Source organism: Amblyomma mixtum, chromosome 3 (genome assembly GCF_055824585.1).
Source record: "Amblyomma mixtum isolate Tamu chromosome 3, ASM5582458v1, whole genome shotgun sequence".
Taxonomy (NCBI): Eukaryota; Metazoa; Arthropoda; class Arachnida; order Ixodida; family Ixodidae; genus Amblyomma; species Amblyomma mixtum.
The window spans coordinates 14,852,130-14,863,591 of record NC_143014.1 but is presented as its reverse complement, the minus strand read 5'-3'; the positions used below and the strand labels follow the sequence as shown (position 1 = coordinate 14,863,591).

General features: G+C 57.3%; 1 protein-coding gene across 1 annotated transcript; it reads left to right on the top strand.

Annotated features, from left to right (window-relative positions):
- Positions 1–2,808: 2,808 nt before the first annotated feature.
- LOC149349295 (uncharacterized) lies at positions 2,809–8,098 on the top strand. Its single transcript, XM_089575428.1, has 2 exons — positions 2,809–2,904; positions 6,898–8,098. Exons 1-2 carry the CDS (start codon positions 2,809–2,811, stop codon positions 7,933–7,935), a joined length of 1,134 nt encoding a protein of 377 aa, XP_089431554.1. The 3' UTR covers positions 7,936–8,098.
- Positions 8,099–11,462: the final 3,364 nt, after the last annotated feature.

Below are 11,462 nucleotides of genomic sequence, written 5' to 3'. Positions count from 1 at the left end.
GGTCATTTCCACATCAGTAGTACAGACACTGCTGCGAGGAAGACTAACTGGGACGCTATCGAGAGGTGGCACGGGAGTCGGTATATTGGAAGATGATGGTCCAATCGAACTTTCAGCACACGGTTGAAGTGAAGTTGTCACTGGCGGCACTGCAGGTGGGAGATGACAAACTGCCTGACTCGCAGCAATCTCAGACAAAGCCTGAGTAAAGCTGCTGAGCATACGCTCTACCACAGCTGACAGTGCTTTTTCGACGCTTGACACAATCTTGGCAGACAGCGTGGCTTCAAGGTCGGGAGTAGAGGAACGCACAAGGCTGGCGTAAGAGTGATTTCTGCGGTTAAGGAGCGCATGAGCGTCTGCTCGGGAACATCTATTTTGCTCAATTAATTCCAAGATACTCTGCTCCTGTGACCGTTTTTCCCAAGTGGCATCATCAGCACTGTGGGCGTTACTGCACAAGCAACAGACAGGTTCACCAGCAGTGCAGCTGTCGGAGGAGTGACCTTCACCACACACCCGGCATCTAGTCGCCGACTTGCAGGCTTTACCACTATGTCCAAATCGCCAACAGTTTGTGCATTGCAGAGGACGAGGTTGCAACGGGTCCACGCGATATACAATAGGCCATATTTTCAGCTCAGAGGGGCAGGTGCGACCAGCAAAAGTTGTAATTACCGACTCTGTAGCAACACGCACTCCTGCGACCTCGCGCGAGCAACGGTATACAGAAATAACCCCGGCTCCTGCGTCCTGGAATTCCTCCAGAATTTCTTGGGCGGAAGATGACGGGTCCACTCCACGGACAATACCCTTAGTGCACGCAAGCTGTTCCGGAATGAAGGCCTTAACCGGAACTGCAGTAAAAGTACGACACCGGAGCAGATCCGACACACACTCAGTGTTTGCCGACTTGCAAAGAATACCACGCCTCCCGAAAGGACGCACTTCAGAGATGTCGAGATAGTGATTTGACAGACTCTTCAGTTCGTGCTGGATCGCTTTGGAATTCTTCATTTTTAGTACTCCATCACCTAACGGTACAAGCGCCACCGGAATTGCATCTACACCATTCCTCCCAAATGAAGTCAGAGGCAAGCTTTCGACCGGCAGACTGGCGAACCAGGCTGCCGAGCCCCCACCCGGGGAGGTGAAAGCCATGCCTATAGCCGGCGCAAAGGCAACCTCACATTACTCAAATCTACAGTGCTACCCTGAATCCTGACCAAAAAACCCCCCAACGTGGAACGGCCTCACCAAACAGAAACGCCCGGCACCACCAGGAACCAAAGCAGATAGGCAGGCAGTCCGAGATCAGATCGGTCAGATGAAGTCAAGCCTGGGAGACCGTGACTGCACCGCAGGACGGGAAGCGTCTCTCTTCTTTTTCCTCTCCTTCCGTCTCTTTCCTAAGAGAGCGTCAGGCCTCCGCTAGTGCTGAAGGGCGCTGGTGGCGCATCACAGTTACCTACTGAGGGAGGGCAGGAAGAAAATTAGATATTGTGAGCGCCGTGCGCGAACCTTGTGGGGATACACATGAATCCCCTGCCCCATTGTAACGGCCGCGCGTAATTATCACGCGATGCTATGCGCGCGCCGTTCGGGAGGTTTTGCGAAGGAGGGCACTCTCGCCACCCCCGCTTCCTTTCGCTCCCCGCCGCGGAGACTTTCCCTCTTTCCCCTCTTACAACGGAGAGACCTCCTCTCCACAGCCCGGGAGGAGACGCGTTTCTTCCGAGGCTGGCTCGTCTTCTGGCGGGAGCCGTGCACACGCATGGATCAGAGATCTGCCACGGAGACCGCTGCCCTTATCGCCCGGCCACCGTGTGTGACTTGACCGCCGCGGGCCGTGAGCGAGGAACCACGCGAGGTGAGCGGAACCTTCTTCCCCCACATTTTTGCGTGCGTTCTTTCCTTTGTCTTTTTCACCCCCGTACGCGAGCGGAACCCTCTCCATCGTTACGGCGGTTGTATTGTTGCTGCTGCATTGTATTGCTCGGGAGCAATAAACGCTCATCCGAGTAGCATACTCGTGTTTGTCCCCTCTGGCCCGAACCCGCCGTGGTTGCGACTCAGCGCACCGCGGGTTGGGGGTCACAGCTCTGACTGCTAGGGCTGGCACGCTGGTGCTAGAGAGCGACAACTGCTTCTAGCCCTTTGAGCGTTACTACAAGAATAACCCCCATATTCTTGGCGCCCAACGTGGGGCAGTTCCTACCTTTGTAGTTACTGCATTCTGTTGCAAGCTTCAGGGCTAGTTAAGCCAGGTCGCAACGCGCATGCGAAGCCTTTCTATCCTCCGTTGCGGGTAGTTGGGATCGGTTAGCAAACGTGCGAATTCGTAATTTTGGGTCGATGGATGCGTGAGAAAGGAACCTTTATTCGGAACTAAAGCAATTCAGTCAGCCGCCTTTTGCCTGGTTGCTATCGCGCTGGCGCCGAAGGGGACTACGCGTATACGAGCACCCCCGCGCCGCGCCGAGGAGTGGCAGAGCAGAGGCCTGGCTTGGTAAGACGCTATGTAAGGGTGGCAAAACTGGCCGGACTCCTCGGGAGTAGCTAGGATTATCTCCAGCCCAAAGAGCTTTTCAGGGCCCAACGCGGTGACCCCTTTCGCGTTTAGAATTCACGGTAGTCTCAGGGAGACAATGCGTCGGAAAGTCGCTGGTATTGCGTCGCGCGCATGAGGCCGTGGAATTCTGTCTCTTGAGAGAGACCTGGCGCCGGAACGCTAGCTTGTATTGCAGCGTGCGCCGAGGGGCCGAAGCCAGACGGAACTGGCGTCCCCGGGGCTTGCCCTGATGGGTCATGACGGCTCGTGCTGGAATATCGAGTCCACCCAACAGCGTCGTAGCATCTTTTTCTAAATTAACCAAGTTCTTTCACGACCCACGGCTGTTGATGGTCAGTAACGCAGATTTACCGCGGGAAGGCACTCGTTCTCGCTTTCGAGGTGTTGAGAGCCGATCCGCCGAGTCCAGGCCTAGCGATACCCGCGAACCTTTGTTCCGCGGCGAGAAACAGGGCCAAGAAGGCGCGAAAGGATTTTTCCTTTCTACGCGCAGTTTTTCCCTCGTCTTGTTCGTGCCCTCTGTAGCGCGCGGAGAAGTCGAATTACGCTGCCGACTTGATCGCTTACTTTTGTGAGCGAGATAGGTGATGCTGAGGTCCATTGATTTCACGTTTTGGCAAGCGGGCACGACCGAAGCATACGATCGCTTTCGGTTGTCTCTTCGGTGCCTCCTCAGACGACATTCACTTTTGTGTTTTGTTCCGTGCTTGATATCGGACATCTTCGGTTGAGAGCTGAGCTCGGACTTTACCAGCCTTCGCCGTGGCGAGGCCGTTCCGCGGCGTTCCCGGAGCGAGCTACTTTGCTGAGCCTTCAGCCCGATATGTGAGTGGAAGAATGCATGTTTTGTTTCTGTACAGTGCCGTGAATGTTTCAAAGCGTATTTTCGTGCTAAATACTTCCCGTCTGTATAATATGCGTTTTGAAGTGTTTTGTTGTCTCGCTTATGTAAAGTGTAGTATTGTAGATAAGCAATCGCATTTCCGTTCACTTCGGAAGACGGCCTTCTTTGTCTCATTGTGGCGCGAAGGGTCGTGTGCGGGGTTCCTTTTTTTCCTGGAAGAGCCGGGAGGGCCTGTTGCTGTGGGGGTGAAAAGCTTTCTTTTCCTCCATGCGTGGGCCGGCGCCCTCCTCCTTTCCACTGTGCCTGGTGGCTGCATAGCTGCTGCCGTTTGCGCCTCTGGTTCGCCACGTGTTTCTAGAGATATCGGAGAGGATGTGTGCGCGGGCATGAATCCGTCGAACGGGGCCCAGATGTGGGAAGAGAAAGTAAAAAAAAAAGAGTATGCCGAGAAGCCGCTGAGGGGTATGCTTGTTAGCGACGTTTCGGAATGTGTGTGTGTTCCGAGTGTTTAAGTTGCTCGCATTCCTCCTTACCCTGGACCATTGTAGCGTCGTCGGGCGCTCGCCCGCTGGGGTGGTGGAAATTGTGTTTGTTTGTGAATACTTTTTCTTGTTCAGTGGTATTATTGCCCGTCAGGAGCCTTGCAGTGGACAAGGGCCATGGAATTGCCATGTTTATGCTTTCGTTTTGGGACGCCTGTCGCTGCTTCCTGGTTCCTTGAGTGCGTGTGCGCGAGCCCCAGGCTCGGTGGTATGTGCCAAAGCCGAATCAGCGGAGCTTCAGAGGCAACCTGCGCGGAGATGTCCGCATCGTAGCACTGCTGAGACATCGTCTTCAGAGCATCGTGTGCCTGGAGAGGACCGCCATCGCGGCGCGTCGACGCCGGGGTGAGCTGCTTCCGGCGCATATCGGTTGCCGTTCGTCAGGTCAGGACCGACCGATTCCGTCGGAGATATCGGCTCCGGCGGCTAGTTGTGTCGAACGTTTTCCGGCGCTCTGTCGTGCGCGTTCTGATTCATTGTGACAGCATGGACGCACGTATATATATGCCAGATTTTAACTTATGTAAAGATGTATACAGAGTGCATTGATTATGTGATGTTCGAGTGACCGCATTTGTAATTTTCTATGGCGCGAATACTTGTGTGCACATATTGCGTAGTGTCGCATGTGTGATGTTTTGTGATTAGAATTCTCAGTAATGTTGTTGTATGGGTGTGTTTAAGGGCTGGAGGAATGGCGAAAGGCTGGTAGCTCATTGATGCTAGCGAAAGGAATTCTGTGCTGTGTGGAGTGACCGTCGCTCTGTTTTCAGAGAGACGGGGGCATTTAAGAAGAGGGGGATGTGGGGATTGAGCTTCTTGGGCTACGCGAGTGTGCGCCCGCTTCCGCCGTTTCGTTCGTTAGAGAGACCCCCCGTGGGGTGTCCGCGAGCGGAATGGGGGCAGCCGCGCTGCTTGTCCTCCCTTGCAAGGGAAGCTCTTTCGAGAACCGCAGTAAATCACCCTCCCTTCCGTTCTTCCCGCTTCGACCTCGCTTCCCCATTGGGTCACACCGAGTGACAGTTGGGCGGCGTTGTTTCGGCGAGAGGTCCCGAGCGGGAAATGAGCGGGGGGATCGCCACCGACTCAGGCAGCAGAAAGATACGTAGAGTTTGGCTCCCGGGTGCCTCGGCCTTTGCCGGGGGCCCAAGAGCGCGGGTGCTTTAACGTGCGCATCTAGTATGTATGCTTGAGTCCAGGCCCGAACCTCCGGAGTCGTGTAGCCCGCCTGTGCGGCGCCGACGGGCTCCGGATTCGGGAGGGCCTGATTTGGCTGGTTCTCCGTCATCGCCGGCCATTGCCGGTGACGACGCGCGATGAGCCATCGATGTGCGACCTGCGTCGTCAAGATGTGCTCCGCGTATACCCCATCCTTCCTCGTGTTGCGCTGCGCGTGATTTAACCCCTTTGGTTGGCCGCGCGGCATGCGATCGCCCTTAGCTGTGCTGTCACGCGCGTATGTAGTCTTTGCTTTGCGCGCGCGGCTCCGTGGGCCCGCTTTCGGGTGCTGCGGCGGGACTATGGGTTGCACCGAGGTCTGGGGATTAGTGCAGTGTTATGTAATGCAGCTTTCTGTGTAATAAACACTTGTGCTCTCAAATAACTGCGCCTTCCTTCCTTCGGAGCGAGAGCGCAGGCGCGCACCAAACACTGCAGTCCCTTAGCTTGCTCCGGCCCGAACCAGCGATATGTGGGCGAAGTGCTTCTTAATTAGCACATCGTCACTCGGGTGTTGACGAACCCACATAATTCCGCACAGGCGCGCACCAAACACTGCCAGTACCCTGAGCTTGCTCCGGCCCGAACCCGCGATATGTGGGCGAAGTGCTTCTTAATTAGCACATCGTCACTCGGGTGTTGACGAACCCACATAATTCCGCACAGGCGCGCACCAAACACTGCCAGTACCCTGAGCTTGCTCCGGCCCGAACCCGCGATATGTGGGCGAAGTGCTTCTTAATTAGCACATCGTCACTCGGGTGTTGACGAACCCACATAATTCCGCACAGGAATTATGTGGGTACGTCAACACCCGAGTGACCATGTGCTAATTAAGAAGCACTTCGCCCACATATCGCGGGTTCGGGCCGGAGCAAGCTCAGGGCACTGCCAGTGTTTGATGCGCGCCTGCGCTCTCGCTCCGAAGGAAGGAAGGCGCAGTTATTTGAGAGCACAAGTGTTTATTACACAGAAAGCTGCATTACATAACACTGCACTAATCCCCAGACCTCGGTGCAACCCATAGTCCCGCCGCAGCACCCGAAAGCGGGCCCACGGAGTCGCGCGCGCAAAGCAAAGACTACATACGCGCGTGACAGCACAGCTAAGGGCGATCGCATGCCGCGCGGCCAACCAAAGGGGTTAAATCACGCGCAGCGCAACACGAGGAAGGATGGGGTATACGCGGAGCACATCTTGACGACGCAGGTCGCACATCGATGGCTCATCGCGCGTCGTCACCGGCAATGGCCGGCGATGATGGAGAACCAGCCAAATCAGGCTCTTCCGAATCCGGAGCCCGTCGGCGCCGCACAGGCGGGCTACACGACTCCGGAGGTTCGGGCCTGGACTCAAGCATATATACTAGATGCGCACGTTAAAGCACCCGCGCTCTTGGGCCCCCGGCAAAGGCCGAGGCACCCGGGAGCCAAACTCTACGCACCTTTCTGCTGCCTGAGTCAGTGGCGATCCCCCCCGTTCATTTCCCGTTCGGGACCTCTCGCCGAAACAACGCCCCCAACTGTCACTCGGAGTGACCCAATGGGGACGCGAGGTCGAAGCGGGAAGAACGGAAGGGAGGGTGATTTACTGCGGTTCTCGGAAGAGCTTCGCTTGCAAGGGAGGACAAGCAGCGCGGCTGCCCGCATTTTGCTCGCGGACACCCCACGGGGGGTCCCTCTAACGAACGAAACGGCGGAAGCGGGCGCACACTCGGGTAGCCCAAGAAGCTCAATCCCCTGCGCAACGCCTTGCGCCTCATAGAGAGCCTCACGGGTATCGTGCCGAACAACCTGCAAACACCCGCTCCAGCGGCGAGTCCGAGGCTAAGGGTGGACCTTCCCAGCTACGGCGGCTATCACGATCTTGTCAGTGCCAACGAGTACCTTGAGCGCATGCTGACCTACCAGCAGGCGACAGGGCTTTCCGATGGCGAGATTCTGGCGCGTGTCGTGCCAATCTCACTGACTGATCAGGCTGCCCGCTGGTTCCGCCTTACTGGCCATCGGTCTCGCACGATGGAGGAGTTCCGAGCGAGGTTTCGCGAGGAGTTCTTGCCCGCAGATTACGACCGTCGTCTGCGGCGCGAGTTGGAGCTGCGTACTCAGCATCCGGACGAGTCCTTGCTTGAGTACGTGAGGGCGATGGACGAACTCTATCGTTTCGCAGACCCCTCAGCTTCAAACGGCGAGAAGGTAGAGCGTGTTACGCGACAAGCGCACCCTACCTTCGCAGCCTACCTACGAGGCGTACCGTTCAGGGACTTGGACGAACTCGCCTCGGCAGCCAAGCGCATACAGGCGGACATACTCGCCTCCCGCGCGTATCGGCCACCCCCGCCAGCGTCGCAGGCACTTGAGCCGCGATGCGCCTGGAACGGAGACACTTTTCGAAACCGTTCCCGGGGAGCCGAAATGGTTGCATTCAGTGACGGGCAATTGAGAAACGGTTGGGAACTGTCAGACCGAGCTCTCGACCCGTACACGTATGCTATGCGGTCAGCACACGCTGCGCGTGGCCAAGGTATGCAGAATCGGGACCGACATGCCGACCCGAGGACGCTAGACCAAAGGGCATCTGCGACGGTTCGCCCGGCAGGGAGGAACGGTCAGCCGGCGCGAGGCGACAACTGCCCCGCCCGGCAATGGCCGAATACCCTCTGCTACCGGTGCAACCAACGAGGGCACTACGCCCGGGAGTGCAGACGCCCCGTGAACCGAGAGCACGCGCTTTCGGGAAACGAACGCAGCCGCCGGTAAGCAACGCTTCGCAGCCGGCGGCGTCAACAGCGGTGCTCAGTGAGTCACACGAACTCCTAGCCCCGCTGGCTTGTCGTTTGGAACCACCCAGCGACACGCCAGTACCGCTTATTGAGCTTACAGTGGCACAACGTAAGTTCATGGCATTGCTAGACACAGGAGCGAGCGCATCCCTGTTTGACGACGAGGTATGTGAGCATCTCCGTCGGAACGGACTCCGACTGCTAGCGAGCAACCTCACGTTCCGATTAGCCAGCGGCACTGCGCACGCGAGCGGTGCCGCGCGGCTTGTGGTGCGGGGGGAGAAAAGAGTGAGGCGCCAGCGCTTCGCTCACCTCCCCGGCCTATCGGTTCCAATTATTCTTGGTAGAGACTTCCTCGCCAAGACGGGCATTGTTATTGACGTCTGCAACGGAGGATATAGGGAGCGAGCATGTAGCACCCTGAAACCTTTCGTTCAACCCCGAAAAGCGTCGAAAGCACATTCGCTTTCCGATGCTTCGCGCGCAGACGTACGCAACGATCGCCCGAAAAAGAGCCTCGAAACGCCCTCGGCCCGGCTGAACTACCAGCCTGTCGACCGCGCCGAGAGGAAAAGCGCGGAAGGGAACCTCTCCCCTCCCGCGCGACCCCCTGTCCCCCCTGCGGTTGCACTCTGTGCCGCGGCGGCGTGCAGGCCTCCCCACCTGCTGCTGGACAACTCAGACAGCTTGTCGGGGGAGGAAAAAGCGCGTTTTTCTCTGCTCCTAAACGAGTACGACGCCGTATTCACGGAGCGGCCTGGCTGCACTACGCTGGTTAGGCACAAAATTGAGACAGGCGACGCTGTTCCATGGAAGTGCAATCCTCGGCCAGTCAGCTTGGCTAAGAGGAAAGCGCTCGATAACGCACTGGACGAGCTTCTCGATACAGGCGTTGTGGAACGATCAAACAGCCCCTGGGGGTTTCCAGTGGTGCTGGTGCCCAAAAAGGATGGAACAACCCGCCTTTGTGTGGACTATCGACGCCTGAACGAGGTGACACGGAAGGACGCATACCCACTTCCGAGCATTCCCTCGATAGTGTCCAATGTTGGTGGAGCGAAGTACTTCACTACGCTCGATGCTAGCAGAGGATACTTTCAGGTGGAGATGACCCCTAGTGATCGAGAGAAAACTGCCTTCACTTGTCACAGGGGACTTTTCCAGTTTACCCGAATGCCGTTCGGCCTGGTCGGCGCGCCCGCGACGTACCAGCGTCTGATGGACCGTGTCCTAGGCGATGCAAGGTGGCACCACGCTCTTGCTTACCTGGATGACATTGTCGTGTATTCGGAAACCTTTGATGAGCACTTACGCCATCTCAGGGATGTACTGGAAAGGCTGAGGTCTGCGGGAATCACTCTGAACCCGAACAAGACCCAAATAGCGGCGACCCGAATAACACTGCTGGGGTTTACGCTAGACAAAGGACGCCTTCTGCCGTGCGAAGACAAGCTGCGGGCTATTTTGCAGTTCCCGTCGCCGGCAGATATAGGCGGACTAAGACGTTTTCTGGGGCTGGCGAACTTTTATCGACAGTTTATCCCAATTGCGCAGCTCTGCAAGCTCCCTTAACAGCGCTGTTAAGGAAAGGTGTGAAGTGGCATTGGGGACCCGAGCAAGAGGCGGCACTACGCCATCTCACTTGCGCGCTCGCGGAAACCACAGAGCTAAGGCTGCCTGACCTGAACAGGGAATTTGTGATCCACACGGACGCTTGTGACCTGGGCTTAGGAGCAGTCCTGCTTCAAGAGCACGGAGGTAGCCTGAGACCGGTGGCGTTCGCCAGCCGCTCATTAACTCCCGCAGAGAGAAACTATTCCGTGACAGAAAAAGAATGTCTCGCGATTATTTTCGCTCTGCGGAAGTTCGACTACTATGTCGATGGAGTCGCTTTCGTGATTGAGACTGATCACATGGCACTCACTTGGCTGAGACGCCTAGGCGAGCCGTCCGGACGCCTAGCGCGATGGGCGCTGCTCCTCCAGCGTTACGACTTTACCGTGCGCTACAGGAGGGGCAAGAACAACGTGGTGGCGGACGCACTTTCGCGCGCGCCCGTTGACGGCTTGGGAAGTAACAACACTGCCCATTCCGCCGCGCCCGACAGCCAGAGCAGCGCGACTGCCGCGCAGCTCACACAACGCCCCGAGGGAAGGGACACCCCGCCTTCCCAGGGCGAAAGCGTAAACCACTTTGAAGGCATCAGTTCAGTGGTGAGCGTTTTCAGCAGAAGGGAGCTATTGGAGGCACAGCGGGAGGATCCATTTTGTCGAAAAGTGTTCGACGGGCTCAGGGAGCCGGGCGGCGCGGCCGCGGCGCACATGGAGGCAACTGGTATTGTTGTCCGTGCGGGGCGCTCGAACACAGCTGGTAATGCTGTGAGCGCGATGGATTCCTATCTGCTCGACTCCGATGGCATCCTGCTGAGATATATCCCCTCCGAGAAGGATACACACGAGTCCTTCAAGGTGGTGATTCCACGCACGTTGAGAGGAGCACTTTTACGCTACTTTCATGACACGTGCATCGCTGGGCATGCGAGTGGCCCTAAGACTTACCTCAAGCTGTGCCGCCTCGCTACCTGGCCTGGCATGAAGCGGGATGCGATACGCTACGCCCGCTCGTGCGACGTGTGCCAAAGGGTCAAGCCACGTGGTGGACGCCCACCTGGGCTCATGCAGCCGATCAATAGCCAGGGTCCTTGGCAAATTGCGGCTTGTGATGTCATGGGACCTTACCCCAGGACTCCGAGTGGAAACCAATATCTGCTCGTTGTCACAGACCATTTCAGCAGATGGGTGGAACTGTTCCCACTTCGAAAGCTGACGGCACGCGTAATCATGGGGAAGCTGATCGAGGTGCTCACACGATTCGGCTACCCCGGGCAGTTGATAACGGACAATGCATCGTACTTCACTGCCAAACTTTTCGTGGACTCCTGTGCGGCCCTTGGCATTAAGCACAGGAGAACAACCACGTACCACGCCCAGGCGAATCCCACGGAACGCGTGAACCGCAACATCAAGCACATGCTCGTTGCATTTGCGGAGACGCACATCGACTGGGACACCTGTCTCCCCGAGATTGGGTTTGCTCTCAGGTCGACCGTGAACCGCTCAACTGGGTACACACCTGCCGCTCTCAACCTTGGCAGGGAGCTGCCGAACCCGTTAGAACTTACTCTACAGGTTCGCAGCAACACCCCGATTGCTTGGTCGGCACGCGCCGACTATGTGACCGGGCTGCGCGCGAGGATGACGGAGGCTTTGGACAAAGCACGCCGGAATCTGAGCACTGCTCGGGCCCAGCAGAAAGCGCAGTATGACCGCTCTCACCGGGAAGTTCACTACAAACCGGGTGACCTGGTGTTGAGGCGCAGTCACGTTCTGAGCGATGCCAGTAAGCGGTTTTCTGCTTCTCTGGCGCCGAAATGGACGGGACCATATGTAGTTCGGGAGAAACTTTCCTCTCTCGTCTACAGGCTGGCGGACTTGACGCTAAGAC

Bases quoted from the DNA above. Each gene is read 5' to 3' on its own strand.
- LOC149349295 (XM_089575428.1), top strand. From the start codon at position 2,809: ATGACGGCTCGTGCTGGAATATCGAGTCCACCCAACAGCGTCGTAGCA. The intron at 2,905-6,897 runs GTCAGTAACGCA...ACACTCGGGTAG, and splicing joins ACGACCCACGGCTGTTGATG to CCCAAGAAGCTCAATCCCCT.